At 41.3% G+C, this 17,860-nt stretch overlaps 1 protein-coding gene across 1 annotated transcript in view; it reads right to left on the bottom strand.

The window, feature by feature from the left end:
• The window catches only part of LOC115465214 (orexin receptor type 2-like), a 111,252-nt gene that overhangs the window by 46,205 nt on the left and 47,187 nt on the right, over window positions 1–17,860 (bottom strand). The window contains exons 2-3 of the mRNA XM_030195612.1: window positions 8,359–8,537; window positions 5,921–6,164 (exon numbers count right to left, since the gene is read on the bottom strand). Coding sequence (XP_030051472.1) covers window positions 5,921–6,164; window positions 8,359–8,537 — 423 coding nt within the window. The remainder of the gene's footprint in view (window positions 1–5,920; window positions 6,165–8,358; window positions 8,538–17,860) is intronic.

Raw genomic sequence — 17,860 nt, 5'->3', positions numbered from 1 at the left:
ACATTTTATGCTGCTTATCCTAGAAATAAGCAGTGGATTTTCCCCAAGTCCATTTTAATAATGGTCTATGGACTTTTACTTTAGGAAGCCACACAAACTTTTTTTAAACCCCGCTAAGCTAACTGCTTTTACTACATTATCCAGCAACAAATTCCAGAGTTTAATTGCACGTTGAGTGAAGAAATATTTTCTCCAATTTGTTTTCAATGTACTACTTTGTGGCTTCATTGTGTGCCCCCTAGTCCTAGTCTTTTTGGAAAGTGTAAACATGCGATTCACGTCTACCCATTCCACTCCACTCATTTAATAGACCTCTATCATATCACCCCCTCACCCATCTTTTCTCCAAGCTGATCAGCCCTAGTCGCTTTAATCTTTTCTCATAGGGAAGTCGTGCGATCCCCTTTATCATTTCCGTTGCTATTCTCTGTACCTTTTCTAATTCCACTATATCTTTTTCGAGATGTGGTGACCAGAATTGAACACAATATTCACGGTGCGGTCACAGCATGGAGTGATAAGAAGGCATTATAACGTCCTCATTTTTGTTTTCCATTCCTTTTCTAAAAATACCTAACATTCTATTTGCTTTCTTAGCCGCCAACACACACTGAGCAGAGGGTTTCAACATATCATCGATGACAACGCCTAGATCCTTTTCTTGGTCAGTGACTCCTAATGTGGAACCTTGCATTATGTAGTTATAATTCGGGTTCCCCTTTCCCAGATTCATCACTTTCCACTTACTCACATTAAATGTTATCTGCCATTTAGATGCCCAGTCTCCCAGTCTCGTAAGATCCTCTTGTAATTTTTCACAATCCTCTTGCGATTTAACAACTTTGAATAACTTTGTGTCATCAGCAAATCTAATTACCTCACTAGTTACTCCCATCTCTAGATCATTTATAAATATGTTAAAAAAAACAGTGGTCCCAGCCCAGACCCCTGGGGAACCCCATTATCTACTCTTCTCCTTTGAGAATACTGACTATTTAACCCTATTTTCTGTTTTCTATCTTTTAACCCATTTTTAATCCACAATAGGACACTACCTCCTATCCCATGACTCTCAAATTTCCTCTGGTGTCTATCATGAGGTACTTTGTCAAACACCTTTTGAAAATCCAAATACACATTATCAACCGGCTCACCTTTATCCACATGTTTGTTCACCCTTCAAAGAAATGTAGTAGATTGGTGAGGCAAGATTTCCCTTCACTAAATCCATGTTGGCTTTGTCTCATTAATCCATGCTTTTGAATATGCTCTGTAATTGTTTATAAGCCCACTCCAGTCCATCCTGATCTGTGTTTTGCTATTTATAGGATACAGACCATAGAGGTCTGTCCAGCACTGGCTTTAATTCCCAACAACTGGAATTGTCAGGTCTTCATCTATCTTTTGCCATGTATAGGACACAGAATGTAGTAGTCTATCTGACACTGGCCTTAAGTCTCAGCTACAGGAGTTGCTGAATAAGCACCACTCTTGCCCATCATAACACCGTATTTATTTATTTGTTTGTTTGTATTCCTCACTATCTAAACATTCTAAGTGGAGAACAATTTACATACATAATAAAAATCATAATATAAACAAACAGCACTAAAACAATAACATAATATGTACAACATCATAAAAAAACCCTCAAAACATCAATCAGATCACCTTTCAATGCTACTTTTCCAGTTCAGATGTTCCTACAGATTATACTCAGTCTTAATCAGAAATAGATTCAATTTAACTATATTTTGATTCCATCCTCTTTCTATTTAGGGGATCTGTGTTCATCCCACACATTTGTGAATTCTGTCACTGCTTTTTTCTCCAGTACCTCTATCGGGAGGACATTATAGGTATCCATTACCCTGTCCGTGAAAAGGTATTTCCTGACCTTACTCCTAAGTCTAGAATCCTGCAATCTTAATTCATGCCCTCTAATTTTACCACTTCTCCATCTCTGGAAGAGATTTGTCTGCATATTAACATCGTTCAAGTACTTAAATATCTGTGTCATATTCTCCCTATTTCTTTCTTATAGAGTATATATATACAGGCCTTCAGGTCCCTTCTCATGTGTCTTTTGGTGTAAACCTCATACTATTTTTGTCACATTCCTCTGAACTGCCTCAAGTACTTTTATGTCCTTGGAGAGACAGGGCCTCCAAAACTGAACACATTAAGTAGGACCTCACCAACTTTTACAGGGGCATCAACACCACCTTTCTATTGCTGGTTATGTCTCTCTCTAAGCAGCCTAGAATTCTTCTGGGTACTGTTATCCATTTTACCTCCTTGAGATCCTCAGACACTAGCACCCCAAAAGGTCTTTCACCTGGTCCATGCATGTCATCCTCTCACCCCCTAGCACATACTGCTTCTTTGCATTTCTGTTGCATAGATTTAGGCACACTGAGCCATATTCTATAACTACATGTGTACATTTTGGAACACCCAAGAAATGCCTATTTCCCCACTCACAACCACGCCCCTTTTTGCCTGCGCACACTAAAATTTAGGTGCTCTGCATTACAGAATATGCTTAGAGATTTGTGCGCATAAATTCTAATTATTGTACAATTAGAGCTCACTATTGTTTATTAAGTGCTGTTAACAGCACTGATTGGCTTGTTAAGACAATTAAGTTATGCACGCTGTTATAGAATCTGCTTGGATTTTGGTATGGATCGCTAGGCGCAATATAGAATCCGAAGAAATATGTCCATCTATACAAAAGAACAGGATTGTCTAAGTTCCATCCTTGAGAGCCACAAACAGGTCAGATTTTCATGGAAATCTATCTCATGCATATTATTAAGTAAGGGTATATTCTGAAAACCCAACCAGTTTGCAACCATCGAAGATTTATTTATTTATTTATTGCATTTGTATCCCACATTTTCCCACCTATTTGCAGGCTCAATGAACTTGAACACATCTGCAGAAGAGACTCTAAAATTATTTGACAAAATGCCTTCATTTGATGGTCAAAACATAGAAGTCTGTGGGATACAGTAATTCAAAATTATTATTATTTTTTAATTGTAATGACAGGCATTTGATGAAAGATTTTATCTACTCTGTATAAAGATAATAATTATTTCTGTGACTTGACTAAGCAGTGATTTGTAAAATTGCTCACAAATTCTTGTCATAATACATAATCTCATGAGCTTTTTTTTTCTCGTATTTTGGACTGAAGTAGAACAGTTCCAGCCATGTATTTTTGTATGGTCCAGGGGCGGATCTGCGTGGGGCCACGGGGGCCTGGGCCCCCGCAGATTTCACCCTGGACCCCCTCCCACCATCAACCCTCCCCCACCGTGGGCTACCTTTGCTGGTGGGGGACCCCAACCCCCGCCAGCCGAGGTCCGCTTCCTCCTGCCGCTGCCTTTAAAAATATTCCTTCAGCTAGCGGGGGACCCCAACCCCAGCCAGCCGAGCCAAGGTCTTTTAAGTTCTTCTTCGTCCTCCGTGCTGTTCAAACTCTGTTTCTGTGAGTCTGACATCCTGCACGTACAACGTGCTGTGACGTCAGACTCCGAAACTGGATTCAGCAGCTTTGAACAGCACGGAGGACGAAGAAGAACTTAAAAGACCTCGGCTCAGCTGGCGGGGGTTGGGGTCCCCCACCAGCTGAAGGAATATTTTTAAAGGCAGCGGCAGGAGGAAGCGGACCTCGGCTGGCAGGGGTTGGGGTCCCCCGCCAGCAAAGGTAGGTGATAGCGGCAGGGGGGGTCGGCAATGATGATGGCTGTGGCAGCGGGGCAGAGCGGGGGGCTATAATGTGCCCCCTCACTCTGGCTCTGGCCCCCCTACTGCCGAAGTTCAGATACGCCTCTGGTATGGTCAATAGAGCAAACAGTAACACTATCCCCCTAATTCTATAAAAGTCAACAAAAAATTGTGCACACAAATTTGGGTGTGTCCCCAATTTGTGTGCAATTTAATTGAATAACGAGACAATAAATGCCAATAACTGGCATAAATTTAGAATGTGATCCGCACCTAAATTTTATGTGCCTAAATTTTCCCAGAAAGGAGGGGGTGCAGAAATGGGAAGGTCGTGGGCGTTTCGGGGTAGTGCATGGGCATGGATTCCACCTATATGCATAATTATAGAATAAGGGGGTTCCATGCATAAATTTAGGTGGGAGAAATTTACACCATATTTTCAAAAGGACGCACCTAACTTAATGATGATACCCTTGGCCAAACTACTATCTAACCAAAACCTCAATCCATACATATACGCAGATGACGTAACGATCTACATCCCATTTAAACAAGATTTAAGGGAAATTTCCAATGACATCAACCAAAGTCTACATATCATGCATTCATGGGCGGATGCATTTCAGCTGAAACTTAATGCAGAAAAAACCCAATGCCTAATACTCACCTCTCCACATAACATGAACAAATTCACCACCATTAACACACCAAAACTGAATCTTCCAATATCGGACACCCTAAAAATTCTTGGAGTTACCATTGATAGACACCTAACACTTGAAAACCACACAAAAAACACAACCAAGAAGATGTTCCACTCAATGTGGCAATTAAAAAGAATAAAACCTTTCTTCCCAAGGACCGTCTTCCGTAACCTAGTACAATCAATGGTACTCAGCCATATAGACTATTGCAACACACTCTACGCTGGCTGCAAAGAGCAGATAATCAAGGAACTTCAGACAGCCCAGAACACTGCAGGGAGACTCATATTCAGTAAAACAAAATATGAAAGTGATAACCTCTACCAGAAAAGCTGCACTGGCTCCCACTTAAAGAACACATCACGTTCAAAATATGTACTCTAGTTCACAAAATTATTCATGGAGATGCCCCTGCCTACATGTCAGACCTGATAGACTTACCACCCAGGAACGCTAAAAAATCATCCCGTACATTTCTCAACCTTCACTTCCCCAACTGTAAAGGTCTAAAATACAAACTAACGCACGCGTCAACCTTTTCCTACTTGAGTACACAATTCTGGAATGCGCTGCCGCGCAACTTAAAAACGATCTATGAACTAACTAATTTCCGCAAACTACTGAAGACCCATCTCTTTAACAAGGCATACCACAAAGATCAACAAATGTGAACTCCTCCTTACATATCCAGTACTGTCATATAATACTTGCTTGTTTTACTAATATCATGCTTTTTCATTATCATGCTATCCAAGTTCTTTCCATAATAACAAATGTCTATTTCATTATATATTTCCATTATTCATGATATATTGTAAGCCACATTGAGCCTGCAAAGAGGTGGGAAAATGTGGGATAAAAAGTCAATAAATAAATAGATAAACATGACACCTGTGCTTAAGTGCTATTCTATAAACCTTGCCTATCTTTAGGCGCAGCTTATAGAATAGCACTTAAGCGGGGGGGGGGGGGGGGGGGGTTGCACCAACCTTTTAGACGTGATTTATAGAATTCACCCCTATTTGGCATTTCTGGTCAAAACATAGGACCTAATATTTAGCAGCACTTACTTGGATAAGTGCCACTCACTGGGGCTTTAACTAGGTTTTCGGCGTCATTATGCAAATAATGCCCCTGAAAATCTTCACTGACTGCTCCAGCACTGTCTGGATAGCGCTGGGGCGTCCGGGGATGGATCTGAAATTTATCCAAGCAATGCCAGTACCACTTTCTGTGAGAGAGATAGGATTAAAAAAAATAGCTGTCCTAACTCACCCAGATAATGGCACTGAATATCATTAGTACCCAGATAACTCTGGCAATCAGTCTATTCCTGAATATTCAACACCATTATCCAAGTATCAGTCAGTGCTCAATATTTGGTCCTAGATTTAAGTGCCACATCCAGCATTTAAAGCCAATGCTGACCATGCTGTTTAAATATTGGGGGATAATATTTGAGATCAGTTCACACTTACCTCCCCAGTGCTCATCGCATACTGTAAATAAGATGGTCCTGTTGGCAAGCTCTGGGAACACACTGCTGCACTCCATAACAATAGCTTGAGGAATCATTATGACACAGGACACAATCCAGATAATTATAATGCTGTTCCTCGCTCGCTTGGCTGTGCTTTTAAACATCAGCGGATGACAAATTGCATACCAGCGATCCAGGGCAATGCAGCTAAGTGTCAGTACAGACACAGAGACGGACACAGTCTAAGAAAATAAAAAATTCTGTAAGGACTTCATTCTTAGACTGTTGGAAATAATTTCTACATTACATAAAACAGTCTCTTTACATTATGAAATAGTTTTGTAAATAATATAGTCATCAACATGTATTACGTGAAGAACATAAGAATAGCCATACTGGATCAGACCAATGGTCCATCTAGCCCAGTATTCTGCTTCCAACAGTGGCCAATCCAGGTCACATGTTTCTGGCAGAAACCCAAACAGTATCAACATACCATTCTACCAATCCCAGGGCAAGCAGTGGCTTCCCCATATCTGTCTTGATAGCAGTCTGTGGATTTTCCTCCAGGAATTTGTCCAAACATTTTTTAAACCCAGATAAGCTAACCGATGTTATGACATCCTCTGGGAAAGAGTTCCAGAGATTAACTATTGATTGAGTGAAAAAGTATTTCCGCCTATTTGTTGTAAACGTATTTCCATGTAACTTAATTGAGTGCCCCCTAGTCTTTGTACTTTTGAAAGAGTAAAAAATTGATTCAATTCCACTTGTTCTACAGCACTCAGGATTTTGTAGACCTCAATCATATCTCCCCTCATCCGTCTCTTTTCCAAGCTGAAGAACTCTAACCTAAGTGGACCCTAACCAGTCCCTTTAGCATTTTGGCTGCTCTTCTTTGAACTTTTTCTAATTCTGCTATATCTTTTTTGAGATACAGAGACCAGAACTGAATGCAATGCTCATGGTGAGGTCACACCATGGAATGATACAGAGGCATTATAGTTTCTCGGGTTTATTTACCATCCCTTTCCTAATAATTCCTAGCATCCAGTTTGATTTCTGGCCACCATCACACACTGAGCAGAAGATTTTGGTGTATTGTCTATGTTGATAGCTAGATCTTTTTCTTGGGTGCTGATCGCCAAGGTGGACCCTAGCAACAGGTAACTGTGATTCAGATTATTCTTCCCAATGTTCATCATTTTGCATTTGTCCACATTAAATTTTATCTGCCATTTGGTTGCCCTGTCTTCCAATTTCCTAAGGTCTTCCTGCAATTTTTCAGTCTACATTTGTTTTGACTACCTCGAATAGTTTTGTGTCATCTTCAAATTTAAAATCTGTGGTATTTGATAGAATATAGATAAGATTATGCTGTCTACTCCAGTTATGCAGTGATAGAGTTGTAATCATAGCAAGGATTAAATATATTCAGTTTAGTTCACTAAATCTTCTGTTCCTAGAACAAATTAGAAACCATCCACCTGATATTCAAAGTCTCCTGCCCAGTTTAATCACCTAACTGCTGAAATTTGGAAGCATTTAGCCAGACAGGGCCTCTGAATATCACCACAAACTGCTCTCACACTGTCTGGTTAGTACAGGGGCGGTCTATGGGCAGAGCTTGGGTCGAGCCTGGTATTTAACTGGTTAGTGGTGATATTCAGACTTCTAACTAGTTAAGTAAACAGCTAAAGCAAGGACAACAAAAAAGCTGCAAGATTGCCACTAGGACTTGTGGAGGCCAATATGAATCTGAACCTGCAACGGGCAAGAATGAGTGGGCATTGCTCCTGCCAGTACAATTCCCCTAAACCATCAGGAAGATTTCAGGTAGGCCCAGGGGGAGCCTATGGATGTGGGAGGGGCGGGGACTTGGGTTGGGGCTTCAGTTTTCTTCAGTGGGAGGTCGGGGGGTCATGACTGGGGCAGCGCAGCATCGGAACACCTACTTGTCCTTATTCAGGTCCCGGCCGATATTCATCAGGGCCCACATAAGTGTCTCATGCATTCCCTGGCTGAATATTGGCTGGAATCTGCATAGGACTCTGACGCTAGCAGATTTTGAATGAGCCCTGGATATTCAGTACTGGTGTCCAGATATGGCCTGTTATTGAATATCTGGAGATCAGCAGTGATCAGCATGCAAAAAAACCCAGTAATTTCAAAACAAACCTTAATATCTTGACTATACAAATTACAACCTATGAAGTCAGAAGGAAGCTCTTTTTGACATGATAGAAATAATATGGCAAGTATTCACAGTAAATTGGAGAGTCTGTGATCATACTCCACGTGCCTTGGCTTAGAATTGAAGTTGGTTACTGTCATTGTATGGTCAAAACTAATCCATTTAGAGATATTACCCCCAGTGGAACCTACTGTATTCTTTTATATGTTGAAAGAGAATTTATTATTAAAAAGAAACTATACCTGCAAGTAGGGAATAACTTTGCAGAGAGTCTTCCCAAAGAACCAGGTTTCTGTGATATCAACTACCAATGTTGCTGGAAGACAAGTGATTGTAACAAGAATATCAGCAAAGGAGAGGTTGACTATAAAGTAGTTGGTAACCGTCCTCATATGATGATTCTTCCACACAGCAACACAAACTGAAATTAAAAGGAAGAGTTAAGCCTTTTATAAGAATGAGATATTTTTCGAAAACAAAAGTTTCCATCTAATACAAGGTTCTCAACCCAGTCATCAAGACACACCCAGCCAGTCAGGTTTTCTGGATACTCAAAATATGAATATGTATGAGATAACTTTGCATTCACTGTTTCCACTGTATGCAAACTTATTGCATGCATATGTATTGTGGATATTCTGAAAACCTGACTGACTGGGTGTGTCACAAGGACTGGGTTAAGAACCAACGATCTAGTTGCATGAAATAAATAGTTTTCATTAACAGTTTCTGTAGCAAGAGTCAATTTTCATAGGCTTTCATGCTGAGAAACACCTGTATGCCCAAGTATAAATAGCTTTTGAAAATTGCCCAGCCGAACTTCAGATAAAAAGTCCTCCTCCTGTGAAGCTGTATGCATACATTGATCAGGAGGTAAAAGTGTCAGGGGGCAGGAGAAGATCAGGAGAATTAAGGTGTATGTACAGTCCAATTTACTAAGGGCCCCTTTTACTAAGCAGCAGTGAGCCCAACGCGGGTTTACTGCTTGCTAAACAGGAAGTACTGCCGGGCTACCACAGCAGCCCGGCGGTACTTCTTACCCCTAGTGCGCCGTCATATTCAGCGCTACAAAAATATATTTATTTTTGTAGCACTGGGGTGCACCCGGTGGTAATCACTGCCTGGTTGCTGCCAGGTTAGCACAGGAGCCCTTACCGCCACCTCAATGGGTGGAGGTAAGGGCTCCCCCGAAATGGCCACGCGGCAAGTGCTTTACTTGCTGCTTGGCCATTTCCTGCAGAAAGGAAAAGGGGGCCTTGGTGCACGTGAAAAACATGCGCCGATGTCAGCATAGGCCCCTTTTTGCCGCAACTTGGTAAAAGGTGCCCTAAGTTTGTTAAGCACTATTAGTGCACATTCGCACAGTTAACACAGCAACTTGACATGTAGAGGGTAATTTTATAAAGGCATTTTCATATGTATATGCCAGGATATGCACATAAAGAGGGGGGGATTCTATATTTGGTGCCTAAAGAATCCACATGGATAACATTTCCGCCTAAGCTTGTTCTATAAGCTGTGCCAAGATTTAGGTGCGGTATATAAAATACGCTTAGGCAGAAATCATAGCTCCTAAATCTATTTGGCTCCATTTATACCAATGAAACATGGCATAAATCCCGGTGCATAGATTTAGGCACAGAGGGCCATATTCTACAACATCACATGCAAATTTTGGAACAGCCACAAAATGCCCATTTCCCCACCTATAACCATGCCCCCTTTTGCCTGTGCACATTAGAAGTTAGGTGCAATGCTTAGCGAGTTGTGTGAGTAAATTCTAATAATTAGTGCTCATTATTGCTTAAGAACTGTTATCAATGCTAATTTAGTTTATTAAGCCAATTAAGTTACACATGTTGTTATGGAATACACTTGGATTTCAGTGCAGATCTCTAGGCATGGTAGCGTTTTTAACATGCATTAATGATAGAGAGCACTAAACACTAGACACCCACAGGAATAAATGGACATCTCTAGTGTTTCAGAAAACAACAAGGCAAACGATCTGCAAAATCCAACATGGAGAACAAACCAGCAGATCAGTGTAATATCCAAAATACTTTATTGAAGATATTGTATGTTAGACAATTGCCCGACACAGGCTGTGTTTCGCCCAACAAGAGGGCTGCGTCAGGGGCTAGTCTGTATCTTTCTTAAATAAGAACATTCATAAATTTCATATCAGGATAAGGATAAAAGGAATTTTTTTGAAAAAACCAGCATATGCAGCACAAAACAGCGTCTCCTGTTCTGTCGCCAAGTGATCAGTAAAAGGTCTGTTGGGCGAAACATGGCCTGTGTCGGGCAATTGTCTAACATACGATATCTTCAATAAAGTATTTTGGATATTACACTGATCTGCTGGTTTGTTCTCCACATCTCTAGTGTTTAGCATATGCTTATTTTTAGCTAACTTTGGGCATGAGCGTTTACACCCACCAAAGGCAGGTGTAGATGCTTGCACTCAACTAATGGCAGTTAGGTGTGGAAATGGATGAGTAGCCTAATAGTATAGCTGCCTACAAACCTGGGAACCAGGTTTGATTCTCACGGCAGCTCCTTGTGACCATGGGCAAGTCACTTAACCCTCAATTGCCCCAGGTACAAAATGAGTACCTGTATATAATATGTAAACCGCTTCGATTGTACCACAGAAAGTAGTATATCAAATCCCATCTCCTTTCCCTTTGGTATTCCAGGTATTCCATGCTCACTTTGGAATAGAGCATGATGGAAATTAGGTGTAGGGGGTTATAGAACAGGGTGCAAGGCATTTCCATCCATAATTACTAATTGGCTCTAATTAACAATTGTTAAGGTCAATTGATTGATCCTTAGATCTAATTAACCTATTATAGTAATTTTTTGGTTAATAAAAGTGTCATTATCCCTTGTTTTGACTATTGTAATGGTCTTTTGGCAGGATTATCTAAGAATTTATTCACGTTATACACAAATTTCACCTGTGATGAAACAGCTTCACTGGCTTCCTATTGAACAAAGGATAAGGTATAAGATAATATCTTTGGTATTTAAAGTTTTAAATTAAGTTTCTGAGATCATTGCAGCAGGGTTAAATTTATACCAAACAATAAGAAATTTGAGATCAATGAACAGGGTTCTTTTGGAGATTACATCTTTTTCATCTGTACGATTAGAGGAATATCATTCAGTGATATTTACAATAATTGACCTGCACTTTGGAATTCTTTGCTTCTTGAGTTGAGAGAGATTCAGAGTTTAGATTTCTCTAAAAAGGAACTGAAAACATGTTTTGTTTATCCAAGCATATGCTGGAGTCTGATTTTAATATACTGAGAATCGAGTCCTGTACTACGAGGTTAAGGAGAAGGTGAGAATTTGCAGTTGAGTTGACCTTGTTATGTTTGGTTTATTTTATTGTGTATATTTTATCTGTAATCTGCTAAGAATTGTGAAGAACATGCAGAATAAACATATTCTAAATAAATAAATAAATAATAAATTATGCACAGAAATGGAAACAGCATGTGGAAATCCATACCTAACTATGGGCACCATCCCCCTAATTCCATAAAAGTTGCCAAAAATTGTGCACACTAATTTGGGTGCATGCCCAATTTGTGAGTGCTATTTAATTTAACAAACTAATTAGCACCAATAATTGGCTTTTTAGCAAGCAATTACTAGCACTAATTAGATTTAATTGCCATTTATTCATGATCTGAAAAAGGGGGAGCCAAATTGGGAGAGTCATGGGCGTTCCTAAAATTAACATGCATTGTTATAGCATAACTGGGATACGTGCCTAATGTAGGTGCATACATTTGCACCACATTTCAGTTGGTACAAATGGCCAGGCCTAAAGTTAGGAGCAATTCCTGGGCATAAGCACTATTCTATAAACTGCACCTAACTTTAAGTGCAGCTTACAGAATAGCAGTTTTTTTGGCGCCAATTTTTTTGGTGCCATATGTGGAATCTAGCCCCATATATAGAATTGGGGGGGGGGGGGGGGGGGAAATGCTTCTTATAAAATTATTCTGCACTTACAAGTACATGTGATGGCAAGAGTGCATGCACTAGAGCATGACTTTCTGAGAAGAATCACAATTTTCTTGCATCCTTAATGGTTGCGTGCATTGTATCTGTGATCACATATCCTGGCTCTTGAGCTACAGGATTTGTGCTCATAATTTATAAAGACATGTGGAGGGGCACAATCGAACGGGGCCAGCCATCTATATGGGCGGCCATCTCTAAGGCCGGCCCAGTAAAGCGGCATAGCCGACCGTATTATCGAAACAAGATGGCCGGTCATCTTTCGTTTCGATAATACAGTCGGGGCCGGCCAAATCTCAACATTTGGGCCAGCCTTAGAGATCACCGGCGTTAGAGATGGCTGCCATTGGTTTTGCCGATAATGGAAACTAATGGCGGCCATCTCAAACCCGGCCAAATCCAAGGTATAACAAAGGAGGAGCCAGCATTTTTAGTGCAGTGGTCCCCCTTACATGCCAGGGCACCAACCGGGCACCCTAGGGGGCACTGCAGTGGACTTCACAAATTGATCCCAGGTGCATAGCTCCCTTACCTTGTGTGCTGAGCCCCCCAAACCCACTACCCACAACTGTATAACACTACCATAGCCCTTAAAGGGTAACGGGGGCACCTACACGTGGGTACAGTGGGTTCCGGGTGGGTTTTGGAGGGCTCCCATTTACCACCACAAGTGTAATAGGTGTGGGGGGGATGGGCGTGGATCCGCCTGCCTGAAGTGAACTGCAGTACTAACTAAAAACTGCTCTAGGGACCTGAATAGTGCTGTGATGAAGCTGGGTATGACATTTGAGGCTGGCACAAAAATGTTTATTTATTTATTTTTTTGGGGTGGGAGGGGGTTGGTGACTACTGGGGGAGTAAGGGGAGGTCATCCCTGATTCCCTCCAGTGGTCATCTGGTCAGTAGGGGCACTTTTTTGAGGCTTGGTTGTAAAAATAAATGGACCAAGTAAAGCTGGCCAGGTGCTCATCAGAGCTGGCCTTCTTTTTTCCATTATCAGCCAAAGCCGGCCATCTCGTAACCACGCCTTCGTCCCTCCTTCGGTACCCTGCTGACACACCTCCTTTAACTTTGGCCGGCCCTGCGACGGAAAGCAGTTGAAGCCGGCCAAAATTGGCTTTCGATTTTACCGATTTGGCCGGGTTTAGGAGAAGGCCGGCCATCTCCCAATTTGTGTTGGAAGATGGCCGGCCTTCTCCTTCGAAAATAAGCAGGATAGTTGCCTATAAAGCTTTTGCACTTCGCACATAACACAGGTCAGACAGAAATTTTATAAAGGTGTTTTCTTCTACGTATATATACACCAGTATAGATACGTATAATGACTCTTAGAAACTTATCCTGTGCATAGAGGTTATTGTTTATGTTTATTAGGAACTTGATGAGATCGCCCTTAATTGCAAAGCAAATCAGAGCGATTTATAATAAAACCCAGTAAAATAAAAATAATTCTATTAAATAAAAAGAAAGATACCAGACATTCCAAAGAGACATTCAAATATCAAAGCAACATTGGCTGTAGGCATTCCTTAGTGCAGATACCACCCATCATTGCACCTCTTGTCCCAGGTTTAAAAAAAAGAGCTTTCAATTCTATTTTTAATTCACAGAAAACAGACTCTGAGCCAAGGGCCAAAGGAAGGACATACCATAAAGAAGGAGCTAAAAAATATACACTTTTCTTGGTGGATTCCCAGTATGCCATTAAAGGACTAGGATGTAACATATGATGGTCATTCATGGATCTCAATAACCTAGCTAGAATGTAAGGGCTTGTTATAGTGGCTAAGTAATCCAATATTCCAGTAGACAGGGCTTTATGAGTTTAAATATGAACCTTGAATTGTATACAATACTCAATAGGTAATCCGTGGTATGTGGGGATGACAAGATTGCACATACTTGCGTGCATTTTCAGGGACAGTCACCTATAACACGTCACCTATGTGTGAAGGCCAAGTAGGGTCATATTTTATAAAGATAATTAGGTTCTTTAGGTTCCAATGATGGTCCTTTTAGAAGGGTTATTGATATTTGAGATGTGCATAAAACAGTATTTAAAAGTTTATCTTGCATTAGCACGTAAATTCCCATTCTACAAAGCCGATATATGCATGTCAAAAACCCAAGTGCATGCAAATAGCAAGGGCACGTGATCTGGGTGTGTTTTGGGTGGTATGAGGCAGTGCCTAGAAGATATACTTGTATTCCCCCATTTCAAAAGGGGAATAAAGGCTGATGCCCTAACCTTAGGATTCTTACTTGCTACCAAGCATGTCTAGGTTTTTGCAAACTGCTTTGATTAAGCAGCACTGCACTGGAGGGATTAGGTGAGGTTGCACCCTTAATCCCCAGTGGATTTTGTCCTTCCACTCTAAAAATCCAAACTGGCAAGGGATACTGGTGTCTTTGACAGTGTCAGGATAAAACAGATTTGAACTTCTAAAAGGGTAAAGAAAAGCATGTATGTGCCGGCATGTATACATTTATGTGCTGGTTTTCAACCCATTGAAACTTTCAATGTTTATTTTTCTAAAATGGATGTTTATGCCACATGTAGCTGGTGCGTAAATGTCGATTTCTCCTGTATTTTAGAAGAGGCTCTATGTTGGGATTTAATCATCAAGTTCATAATGTACTAAAAACATTCTTTTTTTCAAACTACAATTGTTGAGTAAGTTGAATGGTAGTATTCCAGCTGAAGAATTAAGATCAGTTGCTCAAGCTCTCGCTATTAGTGGTCTAGATAGCTGTAATGCCATTTACGTGGGGATGCCAACTACAAAATTAAAGGCGTTTCAAATTATACAAAATGCTGTGGCTAGGCTTTTATCAGACTGTTCTCATTTTCAATCAATTACACCAGTTTAAAGCAATGACTTGGGGTACCATTCCTGTGCAGCGCTGTACTCTGAACTGCACAGAATAAGAGCCTTTGAGTGGCAATTTACAAATGACGGTCAAATCAGTGTTGAAAATTTATGTGCCACCTTGAATATTAAGATCAGAAAGCTCACGGCTTTTAGATATATCTGATTTGAGAAAGACACATTTTGAGGAACTAAACGATTGTGCTTTTTCTATTGCAGGCCCACTAGCATGGAATCATTTGCCTAAGCTCTGTGCATTTATCTGTTCAGGTCATTTTGTTTTGGAGGGGGGGGGGGGGGGGGGGACATACAAGTGAAAAACATAGAAAAATAAAACATTGGAATATAGGAGGGGCTAACATTTTTAGTAGACTGGTCTCCCAGACATCCCAAGAGAGCAATGGGGCATCCTAGGGGCCACTGATATGGACTTCATATAAATGCTGCAAGGTACACATCTCATCATTGCTCCCTTATCTTGTCTGCTATGTCCTCCAAAACCCACCCAAAACCCACTACCCCCAACTGTATAGCACTATTATAGCCCTTATGGGTGAAGAGGGCACCTATATGTGGGTATGCTGGGTTTCTTGTGAGCTTTGGAGGACTCACAGTTTCCATTAAAAGTATAACAGGTAGGGGGAGGCATGGGCCTGGATTCACCTGTCTACAGCGTTCTGTACCAACCACTAGACTACTCCAGGGATCTGCTCGCTGATCTAATAGGAATGGCCATGAATACTGACACTATCATAGAGGCTAGAATGTACTGTTTCTTTCACAACTTTGGTGGGGGGGGGGGGGGTGAAAGGGGGTCAGTGACCACTGGGGGAGTAAGGGGAGTCATTCCTAATTCCGTCCAGTGGACATCTGGTCATTTAGGGCACCTTTTGTGCCTTATTCATTCTAAAAACAGGTGACGATCAAAAAATTTAGATTTTCGCTCTGGACACTTTTGTTTTGTTCCATTATGGCTGTAAAACATCCAAGTGTTAGGTATGTCCTAAGTCCACCCTAATCCCACCTTTGAAACACCCCCAACACTCCCCCTTGTGATTTGGATGCACTGCAGATAAATTGCATCGATAGATGTTTACAAAACAGGTTTTGTAAATACCGATTTGGACGTTTTGAAAAGATTTTCATTCAAATGCTGCTTTATGACTCTTTTTAAATGTCTTTCTCTTTCAAAAATGAGCTCCATAGTAACATAGCAAATGTTGGCAGATAAAGACCTGCACATTCTATCCACTCTGCCCAACAAGGTGGCCGGAATTGAATCCACCACTTCTTCATGTTTAGATACCGTTATACTCAATCTGTCTCTACCTGCTAATTTTGGGACACAAACTGTAGAAGTCTGCAAGGAACTAGTCCTACTTCCCAACTACTAGAGCTGCCATCAAAGCACACTCCAGCCTTTATCCTGATCTGGTTTTTGCCATTTACAGGACCCAGAAATTAGTGATTGGAAGAAGTGCAAAAGCGACACTGCGAGACTTAAAAGGGAAAAATCTGTAAAGGCTAAAGAGGAAAATAGCAAGACTGTTTAACAAATATTTCTATTTTGAGTTCTCAAATGAAGGGCTGGGAATAGAACCTCCAAAAACAAACACAAAGTAGGAAAGGTTGTGAGGTAGACCTGAAATGATTTTTAGAAAAGTAAATTCTTGAAAGCTAACTAAACTAAAGATAGACAAAACAATGGGATCAGATGGGATACTGAAGTTATTCAAAGAACTTGGGGGAATTCTGGCAGCTCTGTTCTCTGATTTTTTCATTGCATCTTTAGAATCAGTAGTGGTCCTGGATGACTAGTGTAAAGGGAATGTGGAAAACCATAGGGACCTGGGAGAAACACAGGGAACCAGATCCTACAACCCCCAAAAAGCCACAGAGGAGATTCTCCCTTACCGGCCGCTTTTCCCCAAGAGACAACTTGGGGGCAAGAACTACAAATCCCAGCAGCCACCTTGGGAAAAAGAGAGACAAACCAGGGTGCAGTCACAAGAGTCACCAGAAGGGGGCTGCAGGAGAAGGAGTAATACTAATTCTCCAACCTGGGGGAAAGAGAGGTGGAACAGGTGGGAAAAAGAAGAGAAAAAGCCCGAAAGGGTTAATGAGGAAAATGAGGAGCAGCTGGGAAGAGGGTGGGGCGAGGAGAGTATGGACTGGGCTCCTGAGAAGGAGAAAGAGGAGTTTGGGCCTTGGCCCATGGAGCTGACAGTACCCGAGCAAACCCTGGAGGAGCCCATGGATGTATCAGCTCTGGCCCAGAGAAAGCCACAGAAGTAAGCCAGTCCCTAGCTAAGCAGGCCAGAGAAGAAAGGGGTCAAGCGGGAGGAGGTCAGAGGAGTAAGTAAAAGTCTGACCAAGTGGGTGGGACCCCAGGCTTTGAGCCCGCGCAAAGCCAGATGAACTGTGGATTTAAAGAGCCAAGTATAGTGCTGTTTTTGAGAGCTTGGCTACCTGAACTGTGGATTTAAAGAGCCAAGTATAGTGCTGTTTTTGAGAGCTTGGTTACCTGAACTGTGGATTTATAAAAACCAAGGTGTCCTGAGCTGTTTTTGTTTTTGGGTGTTTTTTTTTGAACCCAGGCTGTATGGTGCCTGGGGTATAACAAGCCCGGGTGGGACTGAATTTGAGTTTCTTTCTTTTGGAGCCGCTCCGCCCCAGGAAACCGAAAAGGGGAACCAGCGGTTGAAGCCTGGGCTGAGTTCTCCCAAGCTGAATGAGAGAACAATAAAAGGGAAAAGTTTGTATTTGATCCTGATGTGTTTTTTTTTGTTTCTTTATTGAACAAGACTTGTATGCTAAAGGCTGCTGAGAA

This window comes from Microcaecilia unicolor, chromosome 3 (genome assembly GCF_901765095.1).
Source record: "Microcaecilia unicolor chromosome 3, aMicUni1.1, whole genome shotgun sequence".
NCBI classification, from domain to species: Eukaryota; Metazoa; Chordata; class Amphibia; order Gymnophiona; family Siphonopidae; genus Microcaecilia; species Microcaecilia unicolor.
This window is presented reverse-complemented; position numbering and strand designations above follow the sequence as displayed.